Source organism: Macaca thibetana, chromosome 3 (assembly GCF_024542745.1).
Source record: "Macaca thibetana thibetana isolate TM-01 chromosome 3, ASM2454274v1, whole genome shotgun sequence".
In the NCBI taxonomy this organism is placed as follows: Eukaryota; Metazoa; Chordata; class Mammalia; order Primates; family Cercopithecidae; genus Macaca; species Macaca thibetana.
In genome coordinates this window covers 7,295,121-7,310,867 of record NC_065580.1, presented here as the reverse complement: position 1 = coordinate 7,310,867, position 15,747 = coordinate 7,295,121, and the positions used below count along the sequence as shown (strand labels likewise).

Genomic DNA, 15,747 nt, shown 5'->3' with positions numbered 1-15,747 from the left:
TGAGACCATGCTTTGTATGCTTTCTAGTCTTGATTCTAGTCTTGAATCTGTTAAGATGTGTTTCATGGTCCAGAATGTGGTCTATATTGGTGAATGTGAGCTAAAGAAGAATGTATATCTATATTGTTGAATGGGATTTTCTATAAATGTCATTTAGATCAGGTTGATTGATAGTGCTGTGCTGTTGAAGTTACCAGTTTCTTCACTGATTTTCTGTCTGCTTGATCTATCAATAACTGACAGTGTTGACGTCTCCACCTGTAGTAGTGGATTTGTCTCTATATTTTTCTTAGTTTTTGCCTCATGTATTTTGATGCCTTCTTATTTGAAACATACACATTCAAGATTGTTAATGTCTTCTTGGGGAACCGACCTCTTTATTATTATGTAAGACCCTTTTTATCCCTGATTATCAGACAAAATCTGTTTTGTCTGCAGTTAAAATTACTCCAGCTTTCTTTTGAGTAACATCAGCATGATACATCTTTGTCCATCCCTTTACTGTTAGCATATCTAAATCTTTATAGTTCAAGTTTGTTTCTTACAGGCATGATATGGTTAGGTCTTTTTAAAAAATTTTGTCCACTGTGGCACTCTCTTTTGATTGGTATATTTAGACAATTCACATTAGAAGTGATTATTAATATCGTTGGATTAGCATCTTCCATCTTTGTAACTGTTTTGCATTCATTGCTTTTTAATTTTTTTTAATTGGGCATTTTATGTGATTCAACTTTATCTCATCTCTTATATGAGCTTCCTATTCCTAACAGCACAACTTATCTTACAGTTCTAGAAGTCAGAAGTCTGAAATGCGTCTCAGGGGACTAAACTCAAGGTGTTGGCAGGGCTATTTCCCTTTTTTAGGTTCTGAGAGAGAATCTGTTTCCTTGCCCTATTGAGAAGCCACCTGCAGTCCTTGGCTTGTGGCCTTCTTCTTCCATCTTCAAAGCTAGCAGCAGGTCGAGTTCTTCTCACATTGCATCACTCTGATCTCCTCTTTTGCCTCCCTCTTTGACATTTAAGGACCCTTGTAATTATATTGGGTCTACTCACATAATCCAGAATAATCTCTGTAGTTTAACGTCATCTGAGTAGCAACTTTAATCCCATCTGATACCTTAATTCTGGGGATTAGGGTGTGTACATTTCTGAGGAGACCATTATTCTGTCAGTTACCATGTAGCATATCAATTATACTTTTAAAAAGTTTTTAGGAGGCTGAGGCAGGAGAATCGCTTAAACTTGGGAGGCAGAGGTTGCGGTGAGCCAAGATCATGCCACTGCACTCCAGCGTGGGCAACGAGAGCAAAACTCTGTCTCAAAAAAAAAATTCTTTTTTTTTTTTAAAGCTGGGTGCTGTGGTTCACCCCTGTAATCCCAGGATTTTGGGAGTCCAAGGCAGGTGGATCACTTGAGGTCAGGAGTTTGAGACCAGCCTGGCCAACATGATGAAACCCCATCTCTACTAAAAACACAAAATTAACTGGGCATGCCTGTCGTCCCAGCTACTCAGGAGGCTGAGGCAGAAGAATTGCTTGAACCTGGGAGGCAGAGGTTACAGTGAGCCAAGATCGTGCCACTTCCAGCCTGGGTGACAGAGTGAGACTCTGTCTCAAAAAATAAAAATAAATAAAAATAATGTGTAGAAAGCAAAAGTTCCTCTTCAAAGCTTCCCCTTTAAATCATAAATGTTATTGATATCTTTTCTCAGAACTAACTTTCTTCAAGTTTCTTATAGTAATGACTCTCTGTTAAGCCTTATGTAGCGAATGTGACAGAATAAGCATACTCTGACTTCAGTATCTGTGTTAAACATGCTCACAGCCACGTAATACATTCTGTGTCCTTGTACCTTAGTCAAATTATTCATGCTGAACGTGCCCAGGCATGTCCCAGCTTGCAGCCTCTTCCCTTATTTGGGAATATTACTACTTTTCTAAATCCTTTCATAAGCAACTTCCTTTTTTCCTTTGTTCCCCACTGCCTTTACCTATTTAGAAAATTTTTGAACTGTTAGCCAATCAGGTTTTAGTTTAGGTTGTGAGCTCTGGCTCCAGCCAATGGAGTCAGGACACAGCAATAGGGACCTCATGCGTAAAGGATAAATATTCTAGTGTCTTTTTTACTTTGTGTGTGCTGGTGGCAGGATTGCTGACGTAAACGTCACCTTGCTGAGGAAACTTTTTGTCTGATTGCTGATTCTTCTCTGCGACATTGGGGAGTAAGCATTTGTTTCCATCATAGTGTTTACTCTTGAGTTTACAGTATACATTTTTGTTTGTTTGTTTGTTTTTTGAGACGGAGTCTGGCTCTGTAGCCCAGGCTGGAGTGCAGTGGCGCGATCTCGGCTCACTGCAAGCTCCGCCTCCTGGGTTTACGCCATTCTCCTGCCTCAGCCTCCTGAGTAGCTGGGACTACAGGCGCCCGCCACCGCGCCCGGCTAATTTTTTGTATTTTTAGTAGAGACGGGGTTTCACCATGGTCTCGATCTCCTGACCTTGTAATCCGCCCGCCTCGGCCTCCCAAAGTGCTGGGATTACAGGCGTGAGCCACCGCGCCCGGCCACATTTTATTTTATTTTTCAATTGGCATATAATTGTGTATATGGGGTACATAGCGATGTTTCTATACATATAATAATGTATCAGTGATCAGATCAGAGTAATTAGCATATCCATCAACTCATACATTTATCATTTCTTTGTGTTGGGAACATTCAATATTCTCCTTATAGGTATTTGAAACTGTACAATATGTTATTGTTAAGTGTAGTCATCCTACAGTGCTATAGAACACTAGAACTCACTCCTCCTATCTAGCTGTAATTTTGTATCCTTTAACAAATCTCTTCCTATCTCCTCCCTTCCCCCTACCCTTCCCAGCCTCTAGTACCCTCTGTTCTAATTTTTCTATGAGATAACTGTTTTTTCAGCTTCCACATGTAAATGAGAACATGTGGTGTTTAACTTTCTGTTCCTGGCTTATTTCACTTAATATCCTCCAGTTCCATCCATGTTGCTGTGAATGACAGGATTCCACTCATTTTATGGCTGAATAGTATTTCATTGTGTTTATATTCCACATTTTCTTTATCTGCTCATCTGTTGGACACCCAGATTCATTCCGTATCTTGGCTGTTGTGAATAATACTGCAGTTAACACGGGGATGTAGATGTCTCTTCGATATACCAGTTTCCTTTCCTTTGGATAAATGCCCAGTAGTGGGATTGCTGGATCATATGGTATGCTATTTGCAGATTTTGAGGAACCTCTATACTGTTTTCCATAGTGGCTATACTAGTTGATATTCTCACCCACAGAGTATGAGAGTTCCTTTTTCTCTGCATCCTCCCCAGCATTTGTTGGTTTTGTTTTATTTGTCTTTTTGGTAATAGCCACTCTAACTGGGATGAGATGATACCTCATTGTGCTTTTGATTTGCTGTTCCTTGATGATTCGTGATAATTGAACCTTTTGTCATACATTTTTTGGCCGTTTGTCTTCTTTTGAGAGATGGCTGTTCAGATCATTTGCCCATTTTTAAATCTGATTTTTTTTTTTTTCCTGCTGAGATGTTTAGTTCCTGGTTTATTCTGGATATTAATCCCCTTTTGGATGAATAGTTTGCTTATATTTTCTCCCATTCCTTAGGTTGTCTTTTCACTCTGTTGATTGTTTCCTTTGCTGTGTAGAAGTTTTTTAATGTGACATAATCCCATGTGTTTGTTTTTGCTTTTGTTGCCTGGCGTTTTGAAGTAGTATTAATAAAATATTTTCCCAGATTAATGCCCTGAAGCATTTCCCCTGTTTTCTCTCAGTAGTTTTATAGTTTCAGGTCTTACATCAGGTCTTTGATCCATTTTCAGTTGATTTTCATATAGAGGAGGGAGGCTAGTTTCATTCGTCAGCATATGAATATCCAGTTTTCCCAGTACCATCTATTGAAGATACTGTCCTTTCCCCAGTGAGTATTCTTGGCATCTTTGTCAATAATCAGTTGGCTGTAGATACTGTGGATTAATTTCTGGGTTCTCTGTTCTGTTCCATTGCTCTGTGTGTCTGTTTTTATGCCAGTACCATGTTTCCATCACTACAGCTTTGTAGTATATTTTGAAGTCTGGGAGCATGATGCTTCCAGCTTTATTCCTTTTTTTTCCTCTTTGAGTTGTAAGCCACTTTTAGTATATTTGGAACTCTGTGGGTGTGGTGGTAAAGTGTGAGGGAGGGTGGGAGTTCTGGAATCTGGTTAAATCTCAGTCTGACAGCGGGTCTGGGTCTCACATAGGTTCACTCTTACAGTGGGTGGTGATCTTCACAAGTATTTCTCTAGTGTTAGAGTTCTTCTCCCCTGTCCCCTATTCCCGCCCTGTTTCCTTGAGGCCCTGACCTTTGCAAATTTTTTTTGCCCTGTAGGTATGACAGGAAGGCTGGAGGGAACTGGAGTGGGAGGAATGCCCTTTGCATTCACCTAGTTAGGAGAAGGATCTGGCAAAGCTTTTTTCCCCTGGAGCAAATGACTTTGTGGCAGAGAAAACTCTGGGCTTATTACTCTTCCCCTCCCCTGCCAGAAGGGATCTTTCTGGGATCTTCCACCTTAGTGCCTGGTGGAGTTTCTGGAGGTAAAGCCCACAGAAGTGTGGGTCCCGCACCTCCTGAGACTGCTTCCCCGAGCTTCTCACTGTCTCACTAGTCCACATCCAGCCTCCAGCACCAGCTTATGGCTCCCGCAGTTTCTGCTCCAGGTAAGCGGATCTCGTCTGTGTCTTTCCAGGTTTCCAGCACAGTTTGCCCTGTTAGCTCCGCTTTCTGATGGTCCCAGAAGAGTCATTGATTTTGAGTTTTCCCAGCTTTTTGTCATCATCAGGAGTGAAGGCTTCTATACTCATTACATGTTGCGGCTGAAAGCGAAGTCACCACCTTCTTTTTAACTTGTATTTTGTGACTTGTTACCACTTCAGTGCTTTAGACACATAGGTTCAGTGCTGCAGTATTGTGTCTAGGTTTGATTATGCTAAATTTAATCTTTCTTATATATCACCTGATTAATAAGGATTTCAAACTATACTGCCTGGTAGCTTTTGCTTTCCTTAGAAAAGCTTATCACTTTTTGGCTGGGTGCGGTGGCTCCCGCCCCATAATCCCAGCACTTTGGGAGGCCAAGGTGGGCGGATCACCTGAGGGCGGGAGTTTGAGACCAGCCTGACCTACATGGAGAAACTCATCTACAAAAATACAAAATTAGCCAGGTGTGGTGGGGCATGCCTGTAATCCCAGCTCCTTGGGAGGCTGAGGCAGGAGAATCGTTTGAACCTGGGAGGTGGAGGTTGCGGTGAGCTGAAATTGGCGCCATTGCACTCCAGTCTGGGCAACAAGAGTGAAACAGTCAAAAAAAAAAAAAAAAAAAAAAAAAAAAAAAAAGAGACAAGGTTATCACTTTTTAATGTTCTGTTCTTGCAAGTATAAAGGTATCTTACTACTTTTCAGTAAAACGTTTTTCTATGCATTATTTTGCACTTTAAGGCAACAAAAGCTGTAAAGGCTCTCTTTATTAGATTTTTCATTAGTGCGTCTAAGGATTTGTCAAATTGTTCCTTTTCTGTTGAAACCTGAATTGATTAGTTTTCATTCCTCTAGAAGCAGATCTTGAGATTGAAATCTGAATCCAAGTTGTGTATTTGCCAGGTAATCCCAGGACACACCAGTAGGGGAATGCAGTGTGCCATCTAGGAGAGACAGCCAGTAAAGGGCATGTTTTCAAGCCAGGTCCCGCTGTGGACAACTGAAGCTTCATTGTGCTGGGGAATTCTATAGCCAGTGTAGAATACGTATGTCTGAGTTGTTATTTTTCCACTGGGAGTTTGGAGGGAGGCTGTATTTAAGGAAGCTGGGGTCGTTTTTATCAGTATATTGTGAGGACTGCCCTCAGGTAGGTCGGTACACATTCCCTTGTAGTTTGGGCCTGCCCTGCATGTGGGTAGATGGGCTTCAGAAGCCAGAGAGATACAGGTACTGGCAGCTGGAATTCAGAACACTGTGTGGGATGGTAATGCTCCACGGGACCTGCAAACGACAGTAACTACGATGTTTATTTACTGGGCTTGGTTAACAGCATGAGCTGGGATCTGGTGATTTGCCAGATTGATTAAGTCTGTCAGCTTTCTAAACCTGTTGAGGTGGTAGATACTCAGAAATTAATTTCCTATACAGTTCACTATGTATGGAGAAAAAGATTTTTCTGAAAAAGGCCGATAGCTAGGCATGGTGGCTCATGCCTATAATCCCAGTACTTTGGGTGGATGAGGTGAGGATGGCTTGAGCCCAGGAGTTGGAGGCTATAGTAAGCTATGAGCATAACCACTGCACCCCAGTCTGGGTGACAGTGAGACCCTGTCTCCAAAAAAAAAGGCCCAAGATTTTGGTCAAATCACAAGTTTGATTTGCTGATTTTTTTTTTTTTTTTTTTTTTTTTTTTTTTTTTGGGCAATACCTAGCCTGCACACTTTGAAATGCAAAAACAACTCTTTAGAAAATAGCCCTGGCCTTGTGCTTCTGATAATGGTCTGAGTAACCTAGTTAAAGCCAGCTGATACTTTTCTGAAAAGCATCAAGGAATTTACAACATAGTAAAGAATTACTGGGCTAAGATTAGGGAGGTAGAAATCCAGAGACATGAGCCTCTGACCCAGGGCCGCTTTTGCCCGCTATTTGCTGTTCTGGAAGAGCAGGTGAGAGGCTGGGGAGTGTAGTTAACTGACTCACAGGAGGACAGGAACAAAAACTGGAGTCTAGGACTTGCCGTGGGTAAGAAATCTGGTGAGCCACCTAGGGTTAATGTTGAAGCCTTGAGAGACTGCCGTCCAGAACACTCATGGGCTGGGAGTGCGCCCGCCTTTGCCTGGACTGAAGCTCCATGGGGTCACCTGGGGGTTTAGTAGATCTCAAATGGTGAAATGGATTAGGGTAATCTCAAATTGCTGGTGACCCCAGTCACCTAACAGGCAGATGAAAATCCTCTCCAGAGGAAGATAACATCTCATGTCTCAAGTGATTTCTGAAATGATTTTTCAACTAGAGTGTCCACCACACAACCAAGTCAGTGTAACCAGGCCCAGTGGGAGACAACCTTAACAAGAACCCGCACAGATAACAGAGGATAGAAACAGGCTTTGTAGACAGTGGAATTACCAGACAGATGCTAAAGCATATGTTTATTATGTTCATGGAGATAAAAGTTGAATAAAAACATTTCAACAAGGAATTGGAAACTTAATATGAAGGGGCAAAGCAGACCTGAAAAACAACGAAATATTAGATCTAAAAAATACAGTAGCCAAAATAGAGGATTCAGTGGATTCAGCAGATCAGATACTGCTGAAGAGAAAAGTGAGCCCCCGGAGAGATCAGAAGAAACCTCTCTGAATGACGTGTGAGCGGGGAAAGGCTGGGCAACACTGAAGAGGCTGTAAGAAATACACCTCATCCTTAGAAAGTCTGACGTATGTGATTGGAATTCTAGAAGGAGAAGAGGGAGTGGGGTAGAAGGAATATTTGTTTTTGTTTTTTTTTAGACGGAGTTTCACTCTTGTTGCCCAGGCTGGAGTGCAATGGTGCAATCTCAGCTCACCGCAGCCTCCGCCTCCTGGATTCAAGCTATTCTTCTGCTTCAGCCTCCTGAGTATCTGGGATTACAGGTGTGTGCCACCATGCCTGGCAAATTTTGTATTTTTAATAGAGACGGGGTTTCTCCATGTTGGTCAGGCTGGTCTGGAATCCCCGACCTCAGGTGATCCACCCGCCTCGGCCTCCCAAAGTACTGGGATTATAGGCGTGAGCCACCGCGCCCGGCCAGAAGGAATATTTGAATAAATAATGGCAGAGATTTTTGAAACCCCATGTAAGATGACAATCCACAGAATAAGAGATTCTAAATATAGCATAAGGTGATTTTTAAAGTTTTCCACTTCTAAGCAATAGTCTGATTCATTTTCCTCAGATTGAGCTTCCTTCCTCTCTTGCTCTCTAATTTTAGCAGTGGTTTTCAGAATTCTGCTGAGAGTGTTTTTCTAACAACTGATGAATTACATGGTTTTTTTAAAATCACATTTATAAAATAATTTATGTACTAGAGTTCCAAAAATTTTGATTGGACAAAAAGGATGCAACTTCTATTTTGATTGAAGACCACGAGATAAGAACATCTTTTTTTTTTTTTTTTTCCTCCACATGAAAGTTTTTAGTTTATTAATCTGCTCGTGAAAAATCCATAATGGACACAGGTAGCCTTTTACTGCAGCACCTTTACTCTTTCGGCTGTGATCCAATCTCCAGCTCACTTTTTGCCAGCACCAACATTGGCCTTTGCGGTCCCCCTGACTTTCTTCATTCTGTTCTTGCATTCCTTTCGTTGCTTTCTTAAGGTCTTTTTCTTCTCATACAGGCCATGTCTTGCAAGTCTATGTTTGGGTTCATTTTTCTTTGCATAATCCAGGGAGTCATAAATCATGCCAAAGCCAGTTGTCTTGCCACCACCAAAATGAGTTCTGAATCCAAATACAAAGATGACATCCGGTGTGGTCTTGTACATTTTGGCTAGTTTTTCCCGAATTTCTGTCTTAGGCACTGTTGCCTTCCTGGGGTGAAGGACATCGATGACCATTTGTTTCCTCTGAAGTAGTCGGTTGGTCATGAACTTTGAAGTGCGGACAGTTACGGTGTCCATGATGGCGGCCTATCTTCAGACAGTCAGGGAGGAAAAGCAAGAACATCTTAAATAAAAGACAAGCTTTCCAGACCCAAAGGATTATTTTATAATGCAGGAATTTCAGCATAATGGGCAGTTAGGGGGCAGAGCCCCTCACTAGCACCCCTCAGTCATGGTTTGTAGGTAGCTCTTACTCTGTCTGTCCCGGCCAGCTAGGAAGAATGCCTCTCACAGATGAATGGCACACCTGACACAGGAGAGTATGTGTAGGATGCAAGTGAAGACCCTTGTATTAATACTACTATTAATATTTATGTATAATAGCTGGACACAGTGGCAGGTGCCCATAGTCAGTTTATTTCAATTTATATTATTTGTTTTCCTTACTGTTCTTTTCTACCCCATAGAATTAGGAGGTAACTGACCTCATGCTTGCTCCCTGAGGCTATGGTAGCTTTTACCTTCTTGTCTTCCACAGGTCTATAGTGAGCGAGAGCTGCTACTTTTTACTTGGGCATTTGTTCAAAGTGTTGAAGAATAATGGTCAGCCTCTACCATCCCTTGTTCACTGGCTCATCAGCTGCCCCAGGTTTTGCTCTTTTAGCTATTTGCCATGTTGTTTGTCCTTTTAGTTTATTTTCTGTGTGTTTGATTAAATTTGCTTCTTTCTCCCATCAGCATTACTTTGTGGTTTTCTTCTGCATTTGAGACACAGTGTTAGACATTTCATGCGTTCATGTTCTTTTTGACTGTTTTACGGAGAAGAGATTCATAAATATCAGGGATGTCTGAGGATCATTCCCAGGGAGCATATGATGTCTGGAATTTGCTCTGAACCTTTCCTAATTCAACAGTCTCCTTATCTGTAATTATAAACTACTATTGGTAGCTGTAGTTTATTTCTTCTAGTTTTCAGGGTAGATAAGGAATGAGAAAGAATAATGTGTATTTTTATGTTGTCATCACCTGGTAATTTCACAGGAGTATGTAGGTACTGTACTGTTGTAAATTAATATTTGTACTCACATGACTACAGCTGAGTTAAAATATGAATGTGCCTCTTGTATGGAAAAAGCTAACAAATATTTGCTGTTTGACAAGTTGTAATACAGGGTATCTTACAAGAAAATAGCTGGAAATTACCAAAAGGTAAATATTTAAATACATTTTAAATGCATTAAATATTGTGAAAATTATTTTATGCTGGTAGAAAATGAACGTTGTCCTGTGAAATAGAATTGTCTCATTAGTCTTGTGGTAAAAGATGGACATTAAAAGGTGATTATGAATTTCAGATTAGGTAATGATTCATAGAGGAAAAACTATTCTTCAAATTGTGCTTTTAGAACATTTGTTCAGTACTCAAATTTTATTCTCGTATTTTTGACATATTGATGAAATTAAAATATTCTTTCAGTGTGCTTAAAACCATTTGGTTTTCTTTGGACATGTGGCTATGGAAATCCCCTTTGCTTGTGAAGTTAAAATGATATGGTATCCTATTTCTTTCATAGCCTTAAAGTATTTAATCTTTTCCATAGTTGTTCTTATATTTTCAAGTTAGGGAGTTTTTCCCTAAGAAATTTTTTATCTCGTTTCTTAAATCACTACATATTCCTTGTAGAAAATGTTTTAAATAAAAGAAAGAACAAAGAAAATTAGCCATAATGCCGCTAACCTAAGTCGATTAATTTTTTGGTGGTTGCCAAAAGCAGTATAGCATTTTGTAGACAGTGAAGAAAGATGAAAAATAAGTAGTAGATTATATAGCAGAACATTGAAGTGGTGAGACTTCTAGTGATTTTTAAATAGTTTTCTTTTTGCTTCTCTGTATTTTCTGAGCTTTTAGCACAATAGCAAAAGCTATTAAAACATTAATTGTGGGCCAGGTGCAGTGGCTCACACCTGTAATCCCAGCACTTTGGGAGGCCTAGGCGGGCAGATCACCTGAGGTCAGGAGTTCAAGACCAGCCTGTCCAACATGGCGAAACCCCGTCTCAAAAAAAACACAAAACATTAGCCGGGCCTGCTGGTGGGCCCCTGTAATCCCAGCTACTCAGGAGGCTGAGGCAGGAGAATCGCTTGAACCCGGGAGGCAGAGGTTGCAGTGAGCCAAGATCTTGCCGCCGCATTCCAGCCTGGGCGACAACAGTGAAACTCTGACTCAAAAAAAAAACAAAAAAACAAACAAACAAAAACATTAATTGCCAGCACCCTGAATGGAGCCTCGCCTGTAGATCTTCTATTGTATTCCTAGTTTATCAGCCTTTTCTTTAGGATTATTTAATGATTTTCATTAAATCATTCAGAAATAACTTAGATTTCTGAAAGATTAAGATTTCTGGAAAACGTTAGATTGTTTAAACTGGAAGATTAGTGGAATTAAGCCATCATCTGTAGAGTGACATTGCATAACAGGCATTGTCTTAGTGACTTTTATGTAATTTAACTGCTTTATGGAGCACGGTTTTATAGCTGGTGTGGACTACGTCCTCTAATAGAGGGCCACTACAAAAAGCATTTCAAAAGGAGCCTTCTTACCTCAAAGCCCGGTATTGTGCTGTTGAGAAATACCCCTCAGGCTAATCTGATGATGATGCCGGAATGTAAATTGGGTGAGCTGAGATTTTAGTCCTTTTGCGACCTAAATAGTTCACCAGAAAACATTTTAGATATTAACAACAGTTTTTAGATATTAACAACAGTAGATGCTAACAGTCACAATAAAAATTTGCTTTTTGTGCAGATTTAAGTATGTATGTGCTTAAATTGTTGTTTGCATGTTTTTGTATACACATTTTTCTAGTTTCCTGGATTGCATAGTAGTATAAGGCTACTCTTCACTTACAAAGATGATGTCAGCTTCCAGCCCTGACCCCATACCACTCTATCTGTTTTCTTCCTCTTCTTATGGATATCAGCTTTTTAAAAATGGTTTATGGGGGATGCTAGAAACCAACCCAAAATTATGCTTTGTCTTTCCTTTTTTTATCCTTTGTTTTATAATATAGGCAGGTGTGTGTACTTACATGTAGCATCCTATATATATACACTCTTCTCATCTTTTTTCACCTGACAACATAATTTACAGATTAATCTATAATTAGCAATTAATAAAGACACTTTCCTTTTTATAGCTGTGTATTGCTCTGTTGTGTGGATAGTTGTTAGTTTGTTCAACCAGCCCCTTATTAATGGACAATTGGGTTGATTTTAGCCTTTTGCTATTATAAATAGTTTTGTAGTGAGTAGGCCTATGCATATATTGTTTCCTATTTTTACCATCTGCGGTATAGATTACTAGAAGTAATATTGCTAAGTCAGAGAGTAGATAGTGTATTTTTGCTGGATATTGCTAAATGAACCTGCATAGAAAGTACACTATGTGTTAGAAATGCTTGTTCCTCGGTGATGTAAAGAAATAGCACTTGAACATAAATTTAATTTCCTCAGCAAGGCCATTTTTACTTTCTGCAGAAAGGGTACACTCACCAGCAGTTTTGCCACGAGAGTACACTGAACAAAGGAGACAAGGTCTTTTAAAACCTGACGCATCCACCCTACTGCTGTGTCTGGTTTCCATTGGCTGGGATGGAACCTCACATTCTGTATTTGTCCCGATTGGCTAGCAACTTAGAACTTTTTAAAAGAGGCAAAGGCAGAGGAGAACAAAGGAAAGAGGAAGTAACTTGTGGAATGCTGAGAAAGGTAAAAACACCTTCAAATAAGGAATAGGAACAGGCCATGACCTAATGCTTGGACCAGTATAAGCATGCCAGGGCAAATATTTAGGCTAAATTGTGGGAGCTAAGAACATAAAGTACATTGATTTCTTTATCACGGCTAGCAGATATTTAAGAATGTTAGCACAGGTCTTTGAATAAATTTTGTTCCTAAGAGAAGTTACTATTTATTCCTAATTAGATGGGGAGGAAAGTTTTTGAAGAGGAACCTCTACTTTGCTTTTTACAAATGTATGAAAGTTTCTCTACAGCCTCACTGTCAGAATATGTTGTCAAGCTTTTGGATTTTTTCAGTTAAACGGGTGGGAAATGATATTTCAATGTAATTTAAATTTGCATTTCCCTTAGTATAAGCAGGTTTGAGCATTTTTTTCATATAGCTAAGAACTACTTGTGTTTCTGTTCTGTAAATGGTTTATAAGGTGGTTGTTCCTTTATTTTTAGAATCTCTTTGAGATTGTGACTCACAGACCCTAAGGTGACCCCCAGTAATTCCCTTCCCTGCAGTGGGGACGGGTCCTGTGACTTGCTTGTAACCAACAGAGTATAGCAAAGGTGATAGAATGTCAATCTCTTGATTAGGCTAGGTCATATGGCAAAAATAGGAGGCCACTTCCTGTGACTACATCAACGTTATAGAAGACCGTGTCTTAAGCAGACCAGAGTAGGGAGACTCCTCAGGGTTGGTTTGATGAAGTCAAGAGCCATATTGGTGAAGCCCATGTGGCAAGGAACTGCAGGGAACCTCTAGGATCTGAGGGTGGCCTCCAGCCGACAGCTATTAAAAAGCCAGGGCCCATCAGTCCTGAGCCACAAGGAATTGAATTCTTACAATTTGAGTGAGTTCAGAGCAAATTCTTCCCCAGTTAAGCCTCTAGGAGAGAACACAGCTTGGCTGACACCTTGTTTGTAGCCTTGGGGACCCTCAGTAGAGGGTCCAGCTGAGCTGTACTCACTCTTGACCCACAGAAATAGCAAGATAATAAGTGTGTGTTGTTTTAAGCCATTAAGTTTGTAGTAATTACATAGCAATAGAAAACCAATATTGAGATATTACTCTTTTGTCTGTGATACCAATGATAAGTATTTTTTCTAGTTTGTCACTTGTCTTTTTGCTATTCTTTTTATGTCTTTTAGTATCCAGAGTTTTTTGTCTTTATGTAATCCAGTTTCTTTTCCTGTATTCTGATCCTTTTTAGTCCTAGCTAGAAAAATTTTGGCCAATCCCAGATAATAGAGGAATTTACTCATATTCTCTTCTAGTACTTGTATGGAGTCATGTTTTATAATTAAATATCCAATTTTCTTGATAAATGATGGGAGGAGTAGACTCTATTGTTTTTCCATATGGCTAGACAGTTGGTCTGACATCATTTAGTTGAAAGTCATTCATTTCCTCTCAGGTTTGTGATGTTGTCTTTATTTATACTAAGCTTATACTAAATTTGTTTATAGCAAACTTATACTAGATTTCTAAATTTCTAAATGTAATTGGGTCTTTTTTCTCTTCTTTTCCCATTGATTTGTCTGTCTGTGCGTGGGCCCTGCTGTGCTGTTTGAATAGAGAAGCCCTGGAGTTCGCTTGCTCTGCAGTGGGGCTCACATCCCGCTAGTTCTTTTTCCAAAGTTTACCTGTCTATTCCCTGCTTATTTATTCTTTTCCAAATGAACTTTATAATTAACTTGTCTAGCTCCAGAAAAAAAAAAAATGATAATATATTTAACATGATTGTGTAGCACTTACAAGTTAACTTAGGGAGAACTGACGTATTTATTAGGATTTTGTGTCTTTTTGTCCAAGAATATGGCATGTACGTCTTTCCATTAGTTCAAGTCTTCCTTTGGGACCTTTTGGAGTTTCGCATTGTTTTCCTCATAAATGTTTTAGACATTTATTGTTAAATTTGTGCTTAATATTTTAAGATGTTTGTCTTGATATTCATAAATGAGATTTTTTTGTGGGGGAGGTTCAGTCTTTGTCAGGTTTTTGAAATAAATGTTATGTTCATTTCATAAAACAAATTGGAAAGCTTTCCTTTAAAAAAATATTTGGCTTAAGTAGCAGTAGGATTTCCTCTGACACTCTTCTGTGTGCCTGGTGGTTTGTTTTGTTGTTTTTTGTTTTTTTTCTTTGGAGTTTTTGTTTTGGGGAACTCTTTTACGACTTTCTTTGGGACTGGGGTCAATTTTAATAAGTCGTATTTTCTTTAAAAGTTACTCTCTTCTAGCTAGGTGCAGTGGTGCACACCTGTAATCCCAGCTGTTCAGGAGTCTGAGAGAAGGGTAACTTGAGCCTGGAGTGTGGAGTTTGAGTCTAGCCCGGGCAACAGAGGGAGACCCTGTCTCTTAAAAGAAAAGAAAAGAAAAATTTACATTTTCAAGTTGATTTTGTTAGAACTATACAAAATCACCTCTTTTTAAAATTTCCTCTCACAGTGTTTTCAAATTTATTGTTAAGAAATCATGGACTAAGAGGAAGACTTGGTACTTTTGCTGGCGTGTTGAGTAGTTTGTTTCATAATGAAACCGTCTAATGAAACTGTTTAAACTGGTTAGCCGCGTTTCTTGCCTCTCCTTCTTGCCTCTCCTTCTTCACAATAAACACTCATTTCCTAGGATGTGGTCTGCTTACATATTATACTCTTCTCTAAGATTTCACATTGCACAGAATGTAAACAATGTCCTTTAACCTTTTCTGGAACAGAAATACACTTCAAAAAATACACTTCAAAAATTATACGAACAAGTATGTATTAATTGTTAATACTAAGCACTATGCTAAACATATGGGTCTGAAAAGATGGAAGATGGAAGTGACCCCTGTCCTCAGGGGGCTCGTTTATGGTAAGTATAGCAGTGCTTACCCTACAGGCAAATTGTCTGTTGGGATATCTTGGGTTCACATATCTGTAAAGGATGATTCTGCTGTCATTAATTGTCCCCCTCCAAAATCACAATGTTGAGCATCTCATTTTCCAGCCATGACATTTCATCTTTCTGGTTCCCTCTGTCTGGTAACAACTCCAGCAATTATTTAGCCACACCAGAACCTCTAATCCATTGGCCTATTCACATTTTTCATCTTGCCTCATACTTCCACATCCTCATATCTCTGTTTCCCTGGCTTAAATCTGTGATTTGTCATAATCATCCCACTGTATATACTTGCCCCATTCCTGTCTGTTGTACCTCCCTGGCAAAAACCCACCTCTCAGCTTATAAGGCACCTATCCCTGAGCAGCTACCAGACCATGACTGAAGAAAAACGTAAGACCATAGTGACTTGTCTCACTTTAATAA

At 39.7% G+C, this 15,747-nt stretch overlaps 2 protein-coding genes across 4 annotated transcripts in view; one reads left to right on the top strand and one right to left on the bottom strand.

Annotated features, from left to right (window-relative positions):
* GALNT11 (polypeptide N-acetylgalactosaminyltransferase 11) overlaps positions 1 to 15,747 on the top strand; it is an 80,640-nt gene that overhangs the window by 28,522 nt on the left and 36,371 nt on the right. The window lies entirely within an intron of this gene.
* LOC126951635 (40S ribosomal protein S24-like) lies at positions 8,231 to 8,737 on the bottom strand. Its single transcript, XM_050785941.1, has one exon. The coding sequence runs from the start codon at positions 8,720 to 8,722 to the stop codon at positions 8,333 to 8,335; it is 390 nt and encodes a 129-aa protein (XP_050641898.1). The 5' UTR covers positions 8,723 to 8,737; the 3' UTR covers positions 8,231 to 8,332.